Below are 24,124 nucleotides of genomic sequence, written 5' to 3'. Positions count from 1 at the left end.
ACTAAAAATTTGTTAGATATCTCAAATTGACTACTACTAATTCTACTTTTCCCTGTAGTTCTCTGACTGAAAGCAAGCCAAAACAAAATTTTCCCATCTACTCAATGAGAATAATGTGCCAATTTTCAGGATATCTTAATGAAGTGAATCCCATTTCCTAGTTACAAAGGCATAGTGAAGATGAAGAGCTTCAATTTGTAACAGAAAATAATTATCTGTAAATTATAGTCAGTTTGTGCTATTTCTAAATGTATTAATGTATAGTTAGTGATATCTGTGCTATAGTGCGGTTGTTTGTGGTTCTGTCAGTGAGTAGTAGCAAAATGGTTGAGCCACTTCTTGTTTTGCCTTGAGGTACGACTCAGTGCTGAACCCTCAGTCCAGTATTGGTAGCCTTGCTGGAAAGATACAGTTGTTAGTCTGGACGTTCTGAGGTCCCTTAGCTATGTGGATTGTTCTTTCTGTGTTAGCTAGACTGTATGTACCAGGCTATTTGTTACATATTCAGTTGAGCTGGGCCTACATCTGTACATCTTAAAATAAAGGAAAACAAGTTTCAGTGTACTTTTCTTGTTGGTGTCGGTGCAACTCATTATAATTTAGTTTGATTATGGAATGTTAGCTGACCTGAATACAGCAAATAATTTAGAATGTGCTGTCTTGCTAAATAGGGTGACTAATTTGTCTCTGTTACAGTCAGTGTTTCATTATATGACGAGATGTTTGCTTTGTTTGCGCTATGGTACCAGTGGCCCAGGCGTCTGAGTATGATGTACCAGTCCTGGAGACTACATAAGGTGAGAATTTGTACACTAACAGTAACTGTCAAACCAGGTGGACTTCTTCCAGATTATATTATTCTTCAGTGTGTACAAAGCATGGAGATTTGTCTGCTTGTCCATATGAAACAGCTCTGTGAGGGAGTTTCTTGTGGGGGAGAGGGAGGAGAATAGGTCAAGACTTCAAAATTATATAGTGACATTTAATGCATTCACAGGTAATTAATTTCCTGACAAGAAGCTTAATTTTTTTTTTTGCCAGTTACCCTTGGAAAAGGTCTGTAAGAGCTTGATAACCCCTGGTTAGGTGGTTCAGCTCAAGTGATTGGGGCTGCAGTCTGATCTGTTGCCGTAAGAGGCTACTGCAATTAGGGGAAAGTCACAAGTGCCACTTCCAGGTGCTGGGAGACCAGAACCAGAGTGAACTTGGTGGCTGCAGAGGCACCAGGAAACCAGGCAAACATGTACCTGTTTTCAGAAATGGCTGCTAGAGAAAGATGCCACTGTCTCTAGACATAAGTTTGTTTCAGATGCTGTAGAGGTGGCAAGAGATCTAACCAGTAGCAATACAGGTGTCAGAACAAGAGGTGCTGTGGATGCTGCTGGAAGCCTAAGCTGGGTTCTGGCTTGGGAAGGCAGTGGAACTGAGTGCACGGGGAAGTGACAGAAGGGATGTCTGCATTTGTATTCATGCTTGTTTCAAGAAGTGTGATGTATGCGTACAATGTGCATGAGTTTTCACTTAAGAATAAATAACACATACTTCTAAGATGAGATATTGGGTCTTGTGACTTTTGCATTGCTACTATTTGTTTTGAAGCCTTGAGGATCAAGATGATATGTGGTGATATGGCACAAGAATGTGAACATTAAGGCAACATTATGGTATGGAGAACCTGTTTCTTGCTTCAGTCGTTTGGCAGTATAAAAAGGACTTGAGGCAAAGACAGGATAAACTGCCTTTCTTGTCTCAAGTGTCACTACAGAAATATCAATTTTTTTTTTTATTGTGCAAGTCCACTGTTTTGCTTACAGATCATTGATTGCTGTGGGCTCCCCAGTGCAAAAAGGACAGGGAAAAGAGTCCAGCAGGAAGCCACGAAGATGATAAAGGGCCTGGAGTACCTCCCTTACGAGGAAAGGCTGAACAACCTGGGTGTGTTCAGCCTTGAGAAAAGAAGACTCAGAGGGGATCTGATCGGTGTCTATAAGTATCTCAGGTGTGGGAGGCAGATAGACGAGGTCGACTCTTCAGTGGTGTGTAGTGATATGACAAGGGGAGAAGGCCACAAACTGGAGCATAGGAAGTTCTGCAAAGATGTGCGTAAGAAGTTCTTCACAGTAAGGCTGGTGGAGAACTAGAACGGGTTACCCAGAGAGGTTGTGGAGTCTCCTTCCCTGGAGATATTCAAGTCTCTCCTGGATGCCTACCTGTGCAACCTGGTCTAGGGAGCCTGCTTTGGCAGGGGGGTTGGACTCAATGATCTCTAGAGGTGCCTTTCAGTCCCTGTGATAAACATCTTCTGAATCTGGTAGTATTCCTGAAGCAAAGTACAGGAGGGAATAGGAGGGAACAAATTGAGGAACTGTTTTCAATCTCCTGTTGCTTATATGGGAACCATTAAAATAAGATAATGATCAAGGAAGAGACTTGTGAAAAGTGATATCAGGTGATGGGGAGCTTGTGTGTGTGTCCTTCTGTGGCCCTTCATGAGAGTTCCATGGGAAATTCACATGTAACAGCTAGAAACAGAGGTAAGCTTTGGAGTATGCCTTGGCAAGGGATATTTTCTTACTTTCCTATTTGTTTTGGTTTCCAGCTTTGGCGTAAAATATCTAATGCTTTTCTTTCTTAGAAAAAACTTGGGCTTTTATCCATAACCTGATCTGTTAACAGATGGCTTCAAAGGAATTAGATTGTCACCAAGTGTACTGTTCTGTGTGAGCAGTGAGTCTGTACGCAGCGATGTGGGAAGAGTCCCATGGGATGTCTCCCCTAGAAAATGGTTTGGGACTCCAGAGAAGTTGGTGTTTTCTCCACATACCTGCAAGGATCGGCAGTGACTTGTGTTGCAGCAGTGGAGTTTGTGTTGGCGGCTGCAGACAAATGTTCCTGTGTTTAAGTTGGAAGGAGAGTGCTTGCAGCTCTACTTAAGTGTTGCATGCTGCTTTGTATATATCTGAACACTGAGTTCTTTCAAGCTACATAGCATTAATAGGTTACTCTGCTGGTTCACTTTCATGTGGGTTGCTAAGGTACTAGTGAAGTGCCTCCTTTATTTCTTTAGTAACTAGAAAGAGATTCACAGCAGCTTCCCAGTGGCCTGATGTTAAAGAGATGGAAATGAAAACTGAACTGTAAAGTGATCTCCTGGATCAGTAAATTTTTCTTCTTCAAAGTTTTGGTTTTCCCTGGTTTGTGCTGTCTGTATTACTGAAGAAAGTGTTTCTAAACCCCTTAGACTTCAATAAATCAGTTTTGTTAAGAGAAATACCAGAAAATTACGAAAACAGTCCCGTTTTCCCTTTGTCTTCAGTATGCATAGCAGTCACACATTGTGGCAGTTGGCAGTGGTGAAGTTCTAAACTTGCATCACCATCACCAGTGTGGACACGAATTCTGAAAAAGGCTCTGTGCTTTATATTGTACCCGATAGTTTAAATCAATCCAAGACATGGAAAATTTAAACCTGAAAATGGGCAGTTAGTTGGAAGTCCAACAAAAAGGTGCTCTCTAGAAGAGCTCATATCATGCTAAAGCAGCAAAGCTTTTGGTAATGTTAGTTATGGGACTCTACAAAATAGGAAAGCTGTTCTTTGTTAGTGTCTTCCACTGATTATGTAAGCAAACATATTAAACTTGCTAGTAGTGTGTAGTTTGATAGAAGTCTTATTAATGGAGAGAATGTTTCTTCAAAGTTGTTAATAGACTAGATATAATGAAGCAGTGCCAGATTTACTTGCTTTAAACTGAATAATTGGATGTGTTCCTGTAAGTAGGATCCAGCGTATAGCTACTGCAGATCTGAGAAGTCTGGAGCGTAGCACGATTTGTCTTCCCTTCCAGCTGAGGGTTGGTTTTAAATGCTAATTACTTAATTAATACTTTTTTTTTTTTTTTGAGTTTGTTACCGTAGAAGGGAGAGCCTGTACTTTAGGGCCTGCTCACAATGCGTTTGTAAAGTCGTCTCTAATTGACAAGTATAGAATGGGAGAGTTATGTTATGTTCTTCTTAGATTATCTGTTAGTATCATGCAGATACGAATTGTAACTCCTTTGATTGCTGCCCTCCTTCAGTGGCTTTTTCATGACCTTAGCGTTCAGCCTTCACGCTCCTTGATACAGAGATTCTGAATGCTTATGTGTCACAGTTTTATTTGTGACTAACAGAACTACATGTAAGTGGAGACTTCTGGATTTGATCTCTTTAGAAAATTCTGAGAATCAGCTGTGGATTTTGTTGTCTTTAAAAGTATTGATATAATTTTCTTCTGTAGTTTCCTAAAGTTCCAATAAAAAAACACTTCGGGAGAGCATACTTTGTGTTGCATCTTTGTTGCTTTTGGTCCATAAAATCTTGTGGACAAAGATAAGAATTGAGAAAGAGTATCTGAGTCACTGCTTTAGAATGGATATGAAAGGTTAAGAATACTTGATTTTTTGACAGTGTAAGCATAGATGTGTTTCCCGTATTTGTGTTTTCTATTAGATGCATAGTTTGATAGTGTCTTGATAAGTTTCTGAACTGGTGAGGTTAATTTGCAACATCTAGAAAATATTTGAGTGGTTAACTGGATTTTTTTGTTTCTTTGCTTGAGTAAGCTTTTCTGTGGAATATAATACTGCTTTAAAATGCCAATAAGGATGTAGGGCTATAAAAGCAGGCAAATGATTATTTAAAGAAAAAGGAAAGGGGTGAGTTCCAGGAAACTTCTGAACTCTCTTCCACCCTCTTCCTCCACCCTCTTTGTTATAAACAATCTGCGAGTGCTGCTAATGCCATCTTCTAAACCTTGTATCTATCTTTGTCTCCTAATGCTACTTAGTTCTTTCAGAGCTTTTAGCCATGCTGGCTTGCCTTCTGAATTCAAACTAAGACCCAGACTGGAGATGAAGCATGCTGACCTGGTGGTTCTCAGTGTCTGGCATTGTGGTACAGATAGCTCCATTGTCGAATGCATTAGTGAGGATGCTGATTAGGAGACCGTATGTGTGTATGAATGTGTATGAGCTGCTAATAACATTACATGCTATTTAAAAGAAAAAAGTCATACGGGGTCAGTCAGAAATTGAAATAAGCTTCGAATACGCATTATTATTCTTTATATTCCTTTTTTAGAAATACATCTGCTAGTATTGATTTTTTTTTTTTTTTTTTTTGATGCTCAAGGAAGGAAACAATGAAATTTCTAAGATCTTTTAGAAACTTGTTTTTGAGGAAATATAAATGGTTCCTAAAGTCAGAGTATGAAATCTACTGCTTTTATTTAAATGAATTGCAGCCCAGACAAGAGCTCTGAAAAGAACATTCACCAAAAGCTGTGATGTTGTCTTTCTCGAAATGTCTAATTTTCTTCAAGGGTGATTAAAATTTCAGTAAGAAGGTACTGTTTTCTCCTAAAGATGAGTGCCAAGTCGTTGGTACAACCTCATTTAATGATGGCTACTTAACCAACTTACAGCAACTTAGGCAACATAGCATTGTATAAAAAAAATATATATAGAGAGAGAGAGAGTAGGAAGTTGCTTGTAATATGGCTATAATCTATGCAAATAAAAACATTATCATTATAGACATGAGGATTTGCCCAGAGGACAGGAATATTCAATTTTTTTTTCTGTTTAAGTATTCCTTTACATGTTGATTTTGGCTTTAGATGGGAAGGTTTCAGTATTTCTACTTTTAACTATTGTTTCTCACATATCTAAAATTTCATATAACTCATTTAATAGAAGTGAAGATGTCTCTGTAAATACCCTTAATACCCCTCCTGCTCCCCCAACAAAAAAACAAAAAAACCTATCACCACTGTTAAACATTTACATTGATATTTGTGCATCTGTGATTAAGTTATCTGATGGCAGAAATTTGCTTGTTGCAGTGACATCCCCGTGGCTGTAAGCTGTAGTTAACCTTTTCTTTTATGTCATAGTAAAAGCAGGTGTTTGTTTCTGTGCAGATAGATGATTTCTCTATAGATGTGATAGTTCCGGAAATACGTTCTTGTTTTGGAGACTTGGTATCTAAGTTGTTAGAAAATGCCATGCAGTTTTTTTGTTTTATCTGCTCTTCCTTGTCTAACATCTGTAGAAATTTGACTTGGCTACGACATGCAGTTGCCATTGTGAGGTTAAACACTTGCATTTTTCCTGGTAATATTCAAAAATTCCATACTGGCTCTAAAATACTGAATTACAAATGTCTGGGCCAAAGTGCTTGAAGCCATTGAATACAGCATATTTGAGTCATATTGATGGAAGATGTTTTGTTTAGGTCTCCAGTCTGAATTATGTATTTGATTCATTTCTCTAATGTTTGATTTACTATGTATTTAAGTTAGCATTTTAGTTTTCTGACTTTTAATGGGATTGCTCATGTTCATAAGGACATCTTAAAACTTTTGAAATTCATTTCCAGTTTGGGAAGAGAATGCAGGAGGAGAGTATGTACCATGTAGTTTGATATATTGAAGCTTTGGGGTTCATTGGGCTAGATCAGAATTGCCATGGTTGCATCTCAGAAAGCATAGGCCTGGAGCAGGCTTGTTCTGAAAGTTCAAATTTGCTATATGAGAAAATTATGGTGGTAAATCACAAATGCAGAACTAGATAATAGCCTGTCTTCCAGAAGTCAGAATAAAAGCTTGTGTAAATTCTGTTCCATTTTCTGATTGTACTTGAAATCTGTGTTTTTGAAGCTCATATTTTTGCCACTGGGTGGTGGCACAGTGGTTAAGCTGCATGGTACTGTGATCTTACTGCTGTGTTAACAAGACAGATAACTTATATTGCTTATCCAAAATGATGAAAAACATTTCTGCATGGTTTGGGTAACTTTTTCAGAAAGCACCTTTTTTTGGTAGTAGGCTGGTTAGAACTCAGTTTAAATGGTAATGTTGTCTGAAGTAGAGAATTCCAAGTGTTTGTTAAATCAGATAACAAATAATTTGCCTGTTGGATGCATTAGACAGTTTTTATTAAACAGCCACTCACGTCATGAGTTTTTTCGGTAACAGTCCTACAGTGTTAATTTTTGCTCTTCAAAAGAGTGATGTGTGCATCTGTCTTGGAAGCACTACTGTGTGGATTCATCTACATGATTAGTCAAGAAAGAGAAAATAATATTGTAGTTAAGTATTAAAAAGTCTAGTTTTAATGATTACTCTTTAGATTACTCTTAGTGGTGTGGATTCAGAAGAGGTATGGGTTTTCTTTCCTAACTAATTTTTTAGATTTGTCAGATGTTTTCTCTTAAACATTGTCTGTTGAACTGTTGATTTTACCCAAACTAATCAAGAGCTGAGTTGATTTTACCCAATTTTAGGATAGGGCTCCTCTGCTGGGCATGTCATCTCAGCTGGAAATGCTCCCATGGTCCTGCTCTTTGCCACCTGGCCAGACTCCCTCCTGATGCCATCGGTGCCAACTTGGCAGCAGTGGCTTCACAGCTGAAGTGGCAAAATGTTATTAGGGCTGGCTTTCTGCTGAATACTCTGGCCTGGTATGTTGTTGACTCCCATGTTTGCCAGCACTATCACAAGAAAGGGAATTGCAGCGTTCTGTTACTGTCCTCTTTGCTAATAAGATGCACATGGATTTCTGGAACTGTTACCTCTTTCTTTATCAGAATCTCTAATCATTGCCTTACCTTCATGCTACAGCTTGCTGTACATTGATTTGTAGGTAATAATTGTTCTTCAGAGTAAGAGTAAATGTGTTGTCAGTGAATTATCACATAGATATTTGTTTGGGATGCAATTATATGAATAACAGAGAACTCAAGAGACAGGGAAAGCTGAAAGTGAAGAGTTAGGCCTCAGATTCATGGGAGCTGGTGAGACTCATGATCTACTTCTGTGTTAAGAGAAACGTGTAGGTGAATAATTAGTTCAATTTTTACAACATTCCTAGGGTAATGTTTTATGTGTTATCTGCTGATGTTTGATCTTGTACAGGAGCTGTTCTATGTGGGTGCACTTCGATTTGATAAAATTTGGAGAGTGTCATAACTGAATGCATGGATCCTTCCCTTGTTTTTTCTTTTCTTGCCTGAGAATTTACTGTCAGAATAAGAATTTGGTTTGCATGTACTTCAAATAATGTCAGTACAAACCAGTTAATTTTATCTGTCCCATATTATGTTGCTTCATATCTGGACTCATTAGTGTTCATTCTGTGCCATCCATTACTCTAGGGGATGAATGTTTCATGTTTGTACAAGTGACTATGGAACATAAATATGAGCTTGGTTAGATTGTCTTAATGGTGTTGAAACAGCTCTGGTTCATACTTCTTGTAGATTTAAGTGGCGATCTAAGACTACTTTAAGATAAGGAAAACTAGAATATCTGTCAAAAATGTTGCCAAAAGGCCTAGAGACAAACTTATGTAAAAGCAACTGTTGAGAGACGTGTTGTAGATGTATAGGGAGTAGCTTTGAATTTGGAAACCATCCTCCTGCCAGGAAAAAAAGAAATAAGAAAAATGCACTAGCTAGCTCAAAGCTATTTGCATGGTGACCACTTGTTCATACACGTGACAGCAAAATTCTTGACAGAGTTATGTTTGAACAGGAATTTCTTCTATCAATCTCTACAGGAGGATGTTTCTGAGTACAGAAGATACATACTCTTCAAATGTGGCATAATTTTTTTTTTTTTCAACTTCATGTGGTGTATCCGAATCAGAACTTCAGGATGAGTAACAAAGTAATCCATATGATGGAATACATAGTAATCTCACCGTTGATGTTTATTCAAACTACAACCTTCAGTATTGTCCTCTAGGTACTAGAATTGCAGCTCTCTCAACAGCGCGTGATTGTGTTACAAGAGTTCAGCTCACAGCCTGCCTGATGCTCTCAGTCCCAGTGGCTTACAGCAGCCTGAGAAATCCCAGAGTTCACCAGTAGGGCAGCACACCAGAGAGTATCAGCGTGGAACACTGCTGTGGTTTTGTAAACACGCAGATAGTGAGTACGTGCCTATACAAAGAAAAGCAAGCTGATGTGTGCTGTGTAGATGCACCTCCTGTGAACTAGGTTTGTGGAAGTTGTGTTCTAAAAAATTCTTGTATGCAGTCAAGCCCTTATTCTTATGGGTGATTTCATTTTGTTAAATGATGAGCCACTGCCTACCATGGATTCCGTTTTTCCTTGCTAAAAGAATTATGTCTACTAAGAGGAATAACGTATTTAATTGGTATTATAGAAAACTCTGCTTAGTATAGGTTAGTAGGTTCCCATATAATAAAGAAGCTGAACAAAACCATCTTTAGTGGTACTTGGTACAACTGAAAAGGGAGAGGTGATGCTCTTTTATGGATGGGCTGCATTCAAGAAGATTATAGAGTTGGCCTTGTATGACTGACTTCTACAGGGAAGGGCTGAGTTGGATGCAACTCAAAAATCCTATTTCTAAGGAAGGAATTTAAAGTATTGATACAAACCTTATCCTAGATCTACCAGTTCCTCAGTTTAGATGTGTGTATGTCACTGTGGCCTCCAGCAAGCTCTCAATTTCCTCGTGCCCATATCCATCTGCTAAGTGTGACAGTCATGTGTGAGTCTGTGCTGAGAGCACAGCCCTGGAGATGCTGCAGAAGCCCAGGAAAGCAGGTTGCTGGCACTGCATGACAGACTGGGCTGGTAACTGCTTTGACATCTCGAGCAAAATTTGGAGGTTAGAAAAGAAGAGTTTGTGGCTATAGTAATAGATGTGGCCTGCTGGTTGATGTATTAATGATAATATATGATGAGGGATATTTTGATAATTGATCCAGAAACTGATTGTAACGAGTGACATGAAATGCACCTTGAACAGGTCTGAAAGTGAAAATTAGGAGGAAAGACTGATGGACAAAATGTTTATGATAGCTACCAAGCCCTCATACACTTCATCAAGAATCATGTGGAACATCAAATATGTTGTTGAAAGGTTGTTGTAGCGCAAATAGTTTAGCTCTGAGTTCTCATGCTGTTGTCACTGACATGTTCAAGGACAGGATAGTTTTGAGTGTAGTTGGCTTCAGTTTGTTTCGGAACAGTTCTTTCTGTAGTTAAGCATGTTGAGGCAGTTGCAGTTGTGAATTAATGCATAACTTCCCATCTTAAGTAAAACTTTGGTATTTACTTCTAGGTGAGAGCAGACTTTTATCCACAAAGTATTTTGTTATGAGGCTTAAAAGATGAAAACTTGAGTCTGTTTGAAAAAGACTTGTTTAATCTTTACAGCATTGGGTTTTGAGCATGGCTCTACATGTATGTTGTTTTCTATTTCTTTTTTTTTTTTTTTTTTTTTTTCAAGGAAAAAATATTTGGAGTGTTTTTTTTATTTTGTTCCAAGATTGAGTGACTATTAACTGGGAACCATTTGACTGCAGACAAAAAAATAAAACAAAATTAAAAAAAAATCAGTAAACTGATGCAACAGTGTTCTTCTTCTTTTTCTTTTCTTTTCCTTTCTTTTCTTTTCTTTCTTTTTTTTTTTTTTTTAATTCCCAAACCAAATAAGTATTCTTCCTGTTTAACAAAATTCCAACAATAAAGGTGTGGCCCAACCCCTCTTCCGACCCAACCACTCCACCTCAAAAAAAAAAAAAAAAAGTATTCTGCCCCAAAGGAGTAGATGGCTTTTCACTCACCCAGAGGAAATCTACTTTGCATTCTTTGTGGAAATTAAAACAATTTTATTACAGGTTTTTGCTAAGGAAGGCTGCTTTAAAATATTACCCCAAAGTACAGTTCAGCATAGCCACGTCGCTAGCAGAGTAGCTGAAGGTTTATGTATGTCTGCACTGTGTATCCAGGACAGCATAGGTGTGGGTGGGGATGCTCAGCTGAGAAGACTTAACTAGGAGTGAGAATGTCTGCTCCCTGCATTACCTTTGTTCTTCCTATTAAATTGTTCAGTCATTTGTGTAGCAGCAAAGATGGCCTTCAGCAGCTTGGAGAAGAAAAGGCTTGCACACACACATACTTGTTAGTGAACATCTCTTTACTGGAATGGGAACAAACTGTATGAAGATTTTTTAGTAATCCCTAGTTCATTCTGCAGATTGAGAATATAAAGTTTATGTCAGGAAAAAAAAGCAACTGCTTTGGAATGAGTGCTCAGTGAAGGGTCGATGACATGGCTATAAACGCGCTTAGCAGATGTTTTGACTTCTAGGAACCAAGGTACATTTCATTTCATAGAGTTAATGAAGGCTTGGATTGGTGCAAAAGTATAACCTTGTAGCTGTCCTCAGCTGTGGCTGCTGCAGAAAATGCAAAGTCCCGAGCTCCATTTCAGCTCCTTTTTTGGTATTCTGTGAGCAGGAATCAGACACGCACCGCTGTGCTCCTTCTGCTGCCCTGCGACCCTCGGTGTCCTGGGAGATGGAAGGCTTGCGAGGTGTGATTGGCTGCGGGATGGGAGCCGTTTCCCTGGGCCCTCCCATGAATCCCAGACGCGCGGCAGTCCTGTACGTGCAGCTGTCTGTGCGCGGCCGCTGAGCTCCGGGAGCGCTGTGTGAGAGCACTGCGGGTAGCATGGAAGGAGCTCCGCCGGGGAAGAGAGCGCAACATGTATGTACATAGCAGCGCGTGGCTCCCGAAGGGTGTGAGTGGGTTTGGGTGCAGGGCTTTGCTCTCTCAGAGTGCTGTGCGCTATCCTGTTAGTGAAGGAAAGGCCTGATGGGGTAAGGCAGACTGGAAGCAGCGGTGCTTCTATGCTGTTGGAGAGATTTCTGTGTAATTAGAGTTGCTGAAGTGTAGTAACTGGCTTAATACTGAAAGAAGATTTGCCTGTACAAGTACTACCGGATTTTGAGAGTGGATTGTTTTGTGTGTGTTGTTTTGAGTCAACTTTCCTTAATCTGAAGGTTACCAACTGTGGCTCTGAGTAATTCTGTGCAAGGGTAGCAGGGGAGTTTCTATTCCTGAAATAGTGAATTAATTTTTCCTCTTCACGCCACCACTCCCACCCCTCCTCCCCCCCAAAAATGCCACGGCAGCGAATGCAATGAATTCTGTTACAAGTCAAATGTTCCTGGGTGTTTTCTTCTGACTTGAGCAGCGTGCTCATAAAAACGCATTTGTGGGGATTTCTGCAGTGAAGCAGTGAACATTAATGCCAGCGTTATGAACTTTGCTTTGTTCTCATATAGGCAGTCTTTATTGCTAATATTTACCTGCAGTGCAGCAGGTAATGGGGATTGCTGCTTTACAGTTCCCTGGAAAATAACATCTATGGCGTGGAATTTTCCAAAGCCGTAAACCTTTAAAAACCCTTCAATTATTTAGTGTAGGTTTTATGAGAAGACTGCTAAGTTTTCTATTTTCCTTTATGAACATAACAAGCATTTCATTTATGCGTGTCGGCATACATCTAATTGCGGTGCTTTCATGCAGCAATTGGTTTCTCATTTTCATTGTGGTGCTGCTTTGAACTCGACACAGGGCTGTCTCAGGCCTCCACGTGGTAGGGGCAGGCACTGTTTAAAGCTGATGGAAAGCTTGAGGGGTGTGCATACACCAGAATGATTGCGCTTTGGCATATTATTGGTATTTATGGATCCTTTCATTATTTGACTGTTGAGCTTTTTAAACTGTAATTTTAGAAATAATTGAACTGAAAGCCACGTATTTTTGAATGAAACCCACTGCTGTGATAGAATGCACTTTGTAAAACGAAGACTGGGCTGTTAAATATGCAACTTGACACCTTCTGTTGGAGTGGTGACATTATTTGCTAACTTCACACGCAGTAGTAAATTTCCAAGCTCACAGAGCGCCTGGGTTGAGTTCACTTTGTTTTGCCCTGTGATTAGTAAAAGGCCTTTTGGTTATAGTATAAAGACTACTGTGTGATTGGTCAGAGCCAAGGCTTCTCCTGCAGGTTATGGTGCTCAGCCAGACAGTGACCTGATTAATGTTAGCTGGAACCACTGAAATGATACTACTTTTAATGTTTATAAACAACTAGTTTATATGTTCAACTATGCAGGAGGGAAAAGATATTAAAATATTACTGTTTTCTAGAGCTGCTTTTAATTTTTCTTCCAAAAATGGTAGCTGTTTTTAGATTAGTATGTGTACATTTTTTTCCTTACTCTCTTCCATGTACAGTTTTGAAAAAGTGAAATACAGCATCTAGAGAATCAGCTGAATTCTGTTGATGTCTTTTGGTCTTATTTATCCAAACTGAAGACTTGTGTAGCTCCTGTGCTTGTGAGAATTCTAGAAGCGGGTCGGTCAGAGTTCAGTATTTAGTAGGATAATTAGTTAAGCAGTTAATTAGAGGATTAGTAGGCTAGAAAAACTTCTTTAAATATTGCTAACCTCTTTTGCTATAGCTGTGATCTTACTGAAATCTAAGTGTGCAGCTTCCCTGTGCGGCTCTGAATATTGCTTTGGGAGGGATTCCCATCGACTTGTGAGGATAGTTGTGTAACAGCAGTGGGATAACCACAGATAAAATCCGCAGGAAGGAGGAGGTGCGGGGACCCAAAGCCCTGGAGCTGTGTTGTGTCTTTCCTGTAGTGCTTGGGAAATAGCTACTGCTGTGATAGCGGGACAAGAAAATATCAGGAAAACAGCTGTTTCTCCAGCAAATGAGAACGTAACAAATAGGACCAAGGGAACCCATCAATACAGTATGATTTCTGTTTTAAAACTGGCAAGTATTCTGTTCGTGAACTTCTATTAGTTTTGTTCTTACCTATGTCTTCACTTACTACTGTTTAGAAAGAACTTTTGATTTTCACATTCTGCATGTCCTTCAAGGCGCCAACAACTGGAGATGCCTGCCTCCTCCCCACAGTCGTCTCATCTTACCTGTGATTTAAAGGGGAATCATTCTGACAGAAGTAAAACAATCTATTTAGAACTTCTCAAGTGCTGCTGTTACTGGTTCCTGCAGGGGAACCAGGTCAAAAGTCCTTTGCATAAGGCTGGTCAGTGCACTGTAAGGTAGTAGAGGAGAGCTGGGGCACAGACCTGGTGCTGGTGGCTGCCAGTTGATTGGTGTCGATCTCTTACGAGAAGTCACAGGCAGCATTATTTCTAAGGTTCCTAATCTTATGTACTTCCAGACTTGCTGTTGCTACTTGATTTGTTCTATAAAGTTAGGAAGTACTGGTTGTAACTGATTTTTATTTTTTATTTTTTTTTTTTTCCACTTAAGTATTACTGCTTATTAGTTTACAGTTCTGGGAAACAGAATGATTGGCTAAGAGGCTGTACATGTATTCTCTGAATTGGAGATGTATTTGAATGTCTGATTCTGTGGAGTATTATGTGTGCTTAGAATAGAAACATAGTCTTCTGAAATAAGCTGTTAGGAAATGCATTGTGAATTACTCTACCGGTTCTTAATTATTCTGAATGTTTTCAGTAACAGTGTTACAAAACAATGCATGTGTGCCTATCTATTAAAAGTCTTTTTTCTGTATTTTTACATGTATACACATTTGTATATGCATCTGGAAAATAGGTGCAGAATCAGTTTTTGTAGTCTCTTTTTAGTTATTTTTTGTGTGAGATGTATGCTCAAAATAGAGTTTTTCATTTCTTTATTTGGCTTAAGGCAGATCATCATTGGCACCTGTTCTGTATTTCATTTTATTTTTCTGATGCTGGAACCTTGATAGGTAGAATCTATTTTCTGAGTACAAGTCCAGCAAAAGGAGGCCTGACAATGTACTTCTGGGTTTCAGAGAGGGGTTGCCGTCAGTGCAGCATGTGGGTCCAATGTGATGATGTTGACAGCTGTGTAGGACAGCACCAAAATGAGGAGCTTTGTACTTGGGGCCAGGGACAGAGGGAAATGACATAACCATGCCCTCATGTCCCCTTAGCAAATGCATCTAGTTGAAATTCTGCAGTGGGGGTTCCTGGTAGCATGGAATTGTATGCCTGAGTTGACAAAAAGGCAAACAATCTCCAGAACTGCTGGGAATAATTTTTGTTGTCTTTGTGTGTGTGTGTGTGTATGTGTGTGTGTGTGTGTGTACACACATTTGTGTACTGCCTTCTATGCCCTTCTTCCCATAAACACCAGTGCTCTCTTCTGGTGCTGCAATTAATTAGTTGTGCTGTCTTGGAGAGCTTCAGTTGAAGGGATGTAAGTGGAGCAGATGAGCATTGTCTGAGTTCAACCATAACTTTGCTAAGACTATTCTGAGAGACATGGTCAGTGGGTATGGTGATGATGGGTTGGTGGTTGGAATAGGTGATCTCAGTGGTCTTTTCCAACCTTAATGATTCTCAACACAACTGGTTTATTACATTATTAGATTATTTACTTACATTTCAAAAGTTAATTGATCAGTCATCTGCATGATCATTGTTTATCACCAGAATATGAGTGAACTACAATGTAAGTACCTTAGAACCGATGCTTGTAAGCTGCATCTCGTGGATGCAGCTACTCAGCAGTGCTGTGTGCCCTCTGAAGCCTGTCCTATCTGTGTGAGTACAAGAGGGCAGGCGAGCTGTGTGGTGAAAAGAGCATGTGCAGATGGCAGTGGAAAGTTTCCTTTACATTTCATAGCCAGTACGTCATATTTTTGCTAGATAGTAACTGACACATGCTGCTGGAGGCTGACAGCTTAATCCTTGCAAACTGAAGTGTTTTCCTTCATGCTTTACGCAATGTAGGACTATGATATTGTAATGTTGACATTTGGATATGAAAGCGTACTGTACAAAATGAAGACAAGTGTTTGGGAAGGCAGGTGAGGAAGGCATGGGCAATTTTTGGGTACTGCAATAAAAGAGAGTTTAAGGTCGTCTTCTGTACTGAACAAAGATACCTGAAAACCAGAAGTGGCAAGGGGAATTCTAGTAGGGATCACCTAGAATCACCCACAGAAAAGAGAACTTGAAGGCTGTGTTTGATCTGCAGCATTAAAGTGGACTGATATTCATGCTGGGAAAAGCTGGGAGGCTGACTGGGATCTGCTTGTGCTACCCCTTCTCATCTCAGTTGTTCTGTCTCTTCAGTGGGAAGAGTTACACATGTTAGAAGTGAGTCTTCAGTTTTGCTTTTGCTTATCTTCATCAGCTGTCTCTGAGCAACTGTGGGATCACTGTACGTGAATTTTCTCATGGAATCGATGATGAACTGCAGAAGAATGCTTACTAAGATAATGTTGTTCTCTTTAGGTGCCTTAGAAGGGGAAGCTGACAAACTGTAAATGGTCCTACCTTTCTTTGTACTTTTTTACATACTGAGTAAAAGATCAACTGAAATGCATTTTGATTCACCAGCTGAAAGTTTTCTCTTGCTTGTGCCTTAAACTGACGTGGTAGATCTTCTATAATTACTGGAAACCTATGCCCTACAGACTTTATTTTTAGCAAGGAAAAGGCTGAAGCTTGGAATCGGTTTAAATTTTTCTTTTTTTGTTTGACCTGAGGCAAAAGTATCCTAGGACTTGCTACTGGCAACACAGTTCAATTAAAATGATTCTTTGTGCCTTTCTAAACAAAGGCTATAAATAATATACTTTTTCATGTATGATATTTGTGGTTGCTAATGGTTTATTCTTGGAAGAGTCTTTGCATATGTTGAGTACTTTCAGATAGTGATAGAATGGTTTGCAAGGGCATGCATGCCTTTTTGTAATCTAATCTCAAAAGACGTAGCTTTCACATGGTGTGGTTTTGAAGGCTGCATCTGTGTGTATAAAGTTGGCATCTTATTAAAAGAAAAGGATAAATATTAATATCACAGTATAAGAGATTCAACAAGTACAGTTTGAAAACATTGCTAGAAAATAAGTCTTTTCTCGCATGTGAATTTTCCAGTGTGTGTAGTTTTCTTTCAATATGCATTGGTCTGTGTAATGAGGTTGGGAAGAGTCTTGTCTTCCTGTGCTGCTAGAAAACTGCTTGGCAAGCTTCTGAGTGTCCTAAAAGAGAAATGGAGGAGGAAAAAAAGAGTTATGTATATGATATTTTAGTGGGTTCTATGGCTGCAAGCGTCTCAAATTTTAACAGACTGAAGTATTAGAGATCGCCTAAATTATCTTTATTTTCATCTCTAGCTTCAGAGTTTTCTGGTAATATGCTGGCTTTGCTTGTATATCAGGTTCGATGAAGTGATGTGTACTACAGACTTACAATTTTCTATTTCGTGTTACTGAGATAAACTAGAAAGTGGTTACACTTGACGCTTCCTGTGTAGCATTATGAACGTACCAGTGCAGTTAGATGTTTTGTCTGTATTTATTTGGTGCCCCAACAGATCGTTAACTTAAACATTTTAATGTTGCTGCTTGCTTCTAGAGCTCTTTTTGTTACTGGCTTTTTGTATGTTAATTTTTTCACCCCAGTTTTGTACTGGAAAATACATCTTCAGTAAAATCAAGAGCTAAGACCTCCTACTGGCACTGTTTCTCTCCTTCTTCCAGAGCTGTTACCAGAGATGGCAGAGATTGATTGCGTTATGGAGGCATCTCCTGAAGGGCTCTTTAATCCTGTTTTGATATGTAGGAGGCAGGAATGCCTTTCACCCCTGTGATCTTAATACTGTGACACTTTCTAAACTTCTACCGCTTCTTTTTTATTAATGAACTATTCCTGTCTTTGTAATAGTTCCACAGATTTGTGCATCAGACAAAACTTTGGTTTAATCACCTGAAATTTATTGTCTCTAGTGGTCTAGACTGTGAAGGAGTTTGATTTTTCTAACATACTTGCATATCTCTGCCATTTCAATAAAGCTGAAGTGACAAAAAGAAATTACTAATACCCTTCTTGACATCCTCAATCTCAGAATCCTCCTTTATTTAGCTTTCATGAGATTGTTCTTATGCTACTTCTTATTCTACATCTTCCTTATTTACATGGTGCCAGCTGCTTTCCTTTTTCATGTGGTCTAACTGCTTTTGTTACAGCCTTCCCAGAAATGGAAGGACACTTGTTATGGGGTCCATTAGAAATCTCATCTGAAAATTATTTTTACCTTTGTGTGCTGGGTCATTAGTTGTCTTTATATTCTTTATTCATTCTATTTCTTAATGGTTTGGATTTGTTTTTGTGTGGGTGACATGCTGTGATAGTACCTGCTCTAGAGGGACTGAGGAGTTGTGTGTTTGGTTGTTTCTGGGGGTGGTGAGTGGGGTGTTACAGCTTGTTTTGGCATACAGCTGCTTTACAGTGTGGTGATGTTCATTTTCAGTGCTTCCCTGTGAGAAAACAGACTTCTGTTACACCTACAGCACTGTGCTGTTGAGTAATTCAAAAGTTAAAATTTAGGTGAATATCAACACTGGGCTCCCAGTCCCTGTAAGACTCATGATTTGGCTTGCATTATTACAGCGTGAAACCAGAATCGCAGATCTTGCATTGAGCTATGTAAATGTGCCACTGGGCTGCTTCCAGGGATGAGGAGCAGCCCAGTGCCTTGTGGTGGATCAAGGTGTTTCATGTCCCCAACAGAAGTCAGTTTAGTGAGTTGGAAAATAGAGTCAGTTATTTAAAATAAATAAGTAAATAGTTCAACTCTTTATATTCAGTTTCATGACTGATAAATCTGGTTCTGGGGAAGGAAAGAAGTGTTTGCCCAGGGGAGTGGTAAGAGCAAGGGACAGCATTCTCCATTAGGTAGCCTTGTATTAGAGGTAGTGAGGTGCATGGCCAAACCCTGCCCTTAGGGCAGGCAGCTGGTTCTGCCAGCAGGCCTTGGATAGTGAGCTAGTATGAGTGAGTTGCTTTCTGCAAAATACAAACTGCTGGGAAAAAGGTGAATTTCAAATTGTTTAGATGTCAGTTCTGAGATGACGTTGAGATACCTATTGCTGTAACAGTTGTGTTAAGGTTTCTTTGCCAAATTGGGCCAAAAGCAGTGTGCAAAGGGCTGCATTAGGCATGTTCTCTCCAGTGCTGTGTGGGATTAGAGGAAGCATTCAGAGTATAACTTATTCTGGAGCCTGTATGTGTTTTAAATATCACACTTTTGTGTTATGGGTGGTAACATTTCAGTAGTAAAGGAACCTGAACAGAAGATACAACTGCTGTTGTCTAACTTTGTACATAAGCATGAATTGGGTAGAGTTGTAGCATATGAATGACCTGCTGAAAGCTGGGGAAAGGATTCGTTATTTGAATCCTTGGTCTAGAAGAGACGCTTGAGTTGTTTTACCCCCTCATATTACCTTTGGTTCATAAAAGCTCCTTATCTGAGCCAGAAAATCTCACATGAGATTAGTTCCCTAAACAAACAGGTTCAAGATCTCTGAATGTGAACTTCTTTAACTTTTAAAAATTTGCCAGCTGTTTTGATGAAGGAGATTTGCTACTGTTGAATGTAAAACTAAAAAAATATTCCACTCCTGGAATGCATGTCCTGATCCTTGATAAGAGGAAATCAACAGCCTTACAAAGGAAATGCATTGATATTTAGTGTATCTGTGGATTTATTCTCCTGTTTCCCAGCTTTGAATTCTGTTCTCTGGGTGTTGACTTAAATGGCTTTACATTTTTGTAGACAGCATTTGCTCTGAGGGTTCCTTTCTTTTTACTTTTTTTCTTGAGACTGTTCAGCTTTGTGTTGTGTCCCTCACCTCTTCTTTATCTTTACTGTGCTACTGGCTGGAATTTGATGTAAATTTTGTCCCATCTTTTTGCCTTTTGCCAAGGCATTCTAGTCTCTTCTTAAACTTGAAGGAACATTTCTTAAAGTACAGTAGCAATTGTTTTTGTAAAAGTAAATAATAGTCAAGAAGCTTTGAATTGTCCTCCCTTTTGTCTCTACACAAACAGCATGTTTTTCTTCATTATTTTATGACACGTGGTTTTGTAGCTTTAATCATACTGTTATTTTGATATTTTCTACCAACAGTGAAATGTTTTCCTTTAGTACAGAATAATATTTTCTAGAGGAATTGTATGAGTAGCTTTTCAGTTACATTTTCTTCCTCAGTTTCTAAGGGGTGAACTTTTATTATTTTAGATCACTTTGGCTATCAGGTTCAGAATTGAAGAGTGTATTTAGGAATTTAAAAGAAGTTAGTATTATTTGTATATTCTTAACTTAAGCTCATGGTTTTTTCCTTCTTCAGGGTCATGATGAAGAAGCCGTTGTGGATATGGGTAAAATCAGCTCTACTATCAATACAAACTTTGAGAAAGAAGAGCTAGAGAGTAAGTTTATGGGGGTTTTCTGCTTAATATATATATTTTTTGCCTCAAGATAAAATACCTATTTTCCTTCAAGTGCAACCAGTATTGCTAAAAGGAACCTGAATTTTATAGCTGGCACACAGTTCTAGGAGTAAAACCTGGAAACTGCAGATGACCTATGTTTTTTTTTTTAATCTCTGTGCATGCTAGTAAATCCTCAGCGTTCTTTGAATCTGTCACAGGAAAAAAATATTTTAAAAACATTCATGAAGTTTTCCAAGGGAAAGGTTTGCTCATGAGACTATCAATTAGAATGTTGCTTTGGATAAATGATTATTTTTGGGAGGTGGTTTCCCACCATGAATAATGTCAAAACTTAGAGGAGTTTTGAGGAAGATGTTTTGTTTTCTTATCTGGAAGTTTACTGTCTTTGTGACTGTGATCATACGCTTTTAAGCACTGTATCTGTTTAGGTGGTCAGTTTTTTAGTTCCATACTGAATTGTGCATTTGTCAGTCTGCAAACGTTAAAATATTATGGAATCCTATTTAATTTACTTTCCTTTTTTAATGCCAAATCTGCATTTAGGGCAAAAAGGAAGAAAATACATCAAGTCCATTTTATACTGAAAAGTGTAAAATTAAATACTTTTTCTAAGAATTAATTTCTTGATGGCTTGAAAAGGAAGTAGATTGGCATGAAAATTCATGCATGCCAGTTAGTGATGCAAGTAGAAAAAGCTAGAAGACATGCAGTGTTTTAAATCTTATTTAGTTATCTGTGCTCTGAAGCTTAATTAACACTTGTGAAATGCCAGAATGCTATCAGTAGTTACATTAAGTAGTATTTTGTGAGAGTAGTGACTTGCTGCTTCAGAGTACTGGACAGACATTATAGCAGCAGTTTCTAGTGGTTATAAGTTGATTTTAGGTTGCTGTCACATTTTCTTTTATTATGATTAAATGAGACAGTTTATAGTGATTGCGTGTGGCTACAGTCATATTGCTGTGTTTCCTTTCCTCTTTCTGCTTTCTGTCTTGAGCTGATACTTTCTGTCCAACTGTATAGTAAGCTTTGTTAAATATCTTAAGCCAGCAGAAAAAGAAACACACCTTACAAAAGAAAATCATGAGGAAGATCTCATCAGTTGAGTACCCTGAACCAATTTGCCCAGTCTGCCAATACTGAGAGAAGGAAGGAAGTGTGGTGTGAGAGGTACAGAGGTAGAGATGGCAACAATGCCACTTCATATAGAGTTAAGCTAGTGTGAAACCACTGTCATATAGTTAAATCTTCAGTGCAGATTTAAGCTGTCTCCTCCATCTCCTTCTCTTGTTTTTATCTGGGACAAGACCCAAAAAAAGTATGTGTGTGTTTTGCAGAGAGGCAGGGGTTAAGAGGAGGCAGACATTCAGCTGGAGCAGTTTGTCAGTACACCCAACAGCTGGAATGCCTCAGCAGAGAAATGGCATGGGAACAAACGAGCAACCAGATCACTTCCCCAGTCTCCTTGATAGCACAGGCACAGGAATTTTGCAGCCAGCAAAGTGCTGCAAGGGGTACAGGGCAGGGGTGGGGAGATGGGTTAAGGCTGCTCGAGGCAATTTCAGCATTTGCATTGCTGACTGTGAAAATATCCTTTGTTTCCTATGGCCAAAGAACAAATTAAGGTGAAACTAAGCTTGTGTTTCATGAGCACTTCAGTCAATAGCAATTGAAAGGAGAGATGAGGCGTTGCTCATAGCTGTGAAGCCTTGCCCTCTTTTTTTTGGCTATCTCACCCTATCTTTGGAGTGGCCCAGTATAATTTTCTGCACTGGCAGTGCAGAGATGAAGTAAGTAACTAATAAGGAGTGTCTGACAAGAAAAAAGTGTTCCAACAGAATTATCACAAAACTTCAGGTAGGTGCAGTATTCCCACTTCTGTATTAAGATACTTTTGGCAATTATATATATTTTGTGAGAAAATCAGACCCTTTTTTTTTTTTTAATGGTAGAGTGGGGAAGGGCAGAGATTGTGTACTTTTTGACTTCTGTCAGCGGTAACTGTTCAAAAGTAAGAGCAGTAAGTTTTTTCTTTTCATGTAAATACAGTCATTTGAGTAGTGTACTTCTCTGAGATTTAGTAAAAGAAGTTGCTTAGATTTAGAATGTTTTAGATGATAAATGTATGTGAACTTAGAGCTGTTTATTATGGGATCACTAATTGTAAGCTACGATGATGAGACTAGACATGAAGGTTTGGGGCTGCTTTGTTTCTAATTCTGGAATTAAAATCTGACAAGGAGAGAAATAGAATTATTGTCTGCAAGCAGTGGAAAACTCTGTATAGATTTATTTTTCATTACAAACTTGTGAAAATTTTCTTGCAGTCTTGGGAAGATCTATGGTAACATTAAGTAATGTGTTTCAAGACCTGAAGCTGTTTCAATCCAGTTCCCCCACTGACTTGAAAAGGAGTTCTAGGAATTTGGAACCTCTCCAGAAATGTGTGTTGATTCATTTTAAAGGAGGGACAGCAAAGTGTTATTTGTGTTCAGCTATGATGTGAAGCACCAAATCTTGAGATTTGAGAGTCAGCAATGACAGGGGATATTCAACAGCTTTAAAGCCACTGCAAAATGATGCTGATTGGTTTGATGCTACAGAAGGTATAACTTAGTACTAAAGCTGTATTTTTTGGTCCTGTCATTGTGGGATAATTATTTTCTGGTAATTTTGACATGAAATTTTAATGGAAAGAAGTCTAGTTGCTGAAAACAAAAATAAATCTTGGTGACTGGGTTCTGTACTCTATTTATGGTTGCGGGGAAAGTGTGGTACATATCCAGAGTGAAAGTATTTAGGTTAGAAAGGTTAAACATGGCTACTTGTTTCATAACTCTTCATGTAAAAGATAAATGGGTCAAAATGCTGAACTGCAATTATGGTTGGATTAAATCAATACTAAAATAAAGTAATACTTCCTACTCAAGCTGTATTTGTTGCTTTAGAAGAACTAGAAAGGACAAAAGCATTTTAAAACAGCATCTTTAAGGATCCTTAAGTTCTTAGCTTGATGTTAAACTCTTTTAGCTGCAAAGAATGAGTGTAATGAGAATAACAACAAAGTAAGGGCAGAAGGAAGTAAGGCAAGAATACTAGTGGCACAGGTCCTTCATGCTGTCTTTAAAAAAACAAATTAAAAAAAAAAAACAACCCAAAAACCCACAACCAAAACTACTCTATTAAGAGCCATATCTAAGGAAAACTCTCTTAAACCTGAGTTGCTATGTTTGGCTTGATATCATCAGGTCTCATCTTTTCAAATGTGTAGATGGTTTTTCAAGTAGATTTTTGGATGCGTAGACTAGATCTAGCTTAATGGAAAAGAGGTATCTGCTAAGAATAACAGAAGACAGGTTACAGGCATAGCAAAGATAAGGAGTTTACACAGAACAGAGGTTTTATTCCAGTAGAAAATCTGAGTTTGAGTGTCCGTCTCAGCAGAATAGTATTCTATGGCATAAATCCAAGAAGCAGCTTTCAAGAGTTAAGATGATTTACTAGCTACTCTAACACTATCCCGTGGCAGGTGTAAGTAGTGTTTACATTTGAAGTGACCCTGTTAGCTCTGATACCTTGATGACTTAAAGCCGTATTTTTCCTTTAAGAAAACAGCTGTGCTTTTCTGTTAATCTTAGTTGATAAGTAGATAAATAATTCCGCAGCTTTTCCTCCTTTAGAAGTGAACATTGTGTATCTAAGTGGAAAACTTTCTCTGCAAATGTTTTGCAGTTCAGTGTGTTGGGAACAGTTGGAAATTGTTTCAGTACTATAAAAAGGCTTACAGGAACTAAGAGAACTTATTCTGTAACTTGTAGTGGAATGTACTGCTATGTTGATGTGTTTTTTTTTAGTTTTTAATTTAGGTAGTAGGTTTAATATTCTAACTTTTAGATGCATCTTAATTGCAAGTATTCAAAAAGCCATTAGTGTTTCCCGTAAAATGTACCTGGTCTCCTGAAACAGGAG

At 38.6% G+C, this 24,124-nt stretch overlaps 1 protein-coding gene across 4 annotated transcripts in view; it reads left to right on the top strand.

Moving 5' to 3' along the window:
• SLC4A7 (solute carrier family 4 member 7) overlaps positions 1-24,124 on the top strand; it is an 83,532-nt gene that overhangs the window by 12,999 nt on the left and 46,409 nt on the right. For 3 of the 4 annotated variants that reach the window (XM_085226376.1, XM_085226375.1, XM_085226377.1), the window contains exon 2: positions 20,050-20,131. In XM_085226376.1, the coding sequence (XP_085082502.1) occupies positions 20,050-20,131 (82 nt within the window). Of the gene's footprint in view, positions 1-11,421; positions 11,567-20,049; positions 20,132-24,124 lie in introns of those variants that run through there. The other variant, XM_010712878.4, reaches the window with a different exon arrangement.

The sequence above is a fragment of the Meleagris gallopavo genome, chromosome 6 (genome assembly GCF_905368555.1).
Source record: "Meleagris gallopavo chromosome 6, MGAL_WU_HG_1.1, whole genome shotgun sequence".
Taxonomy (NCBI): Eukaryota; Metazoa; Chordata; class Aves; order Galliformes; family Phasianidae; genus Meleagris; species Meleagris gallopavo.
This window is presented reverse-complemented; position numbering and strand designations above follow the sequence as displayed.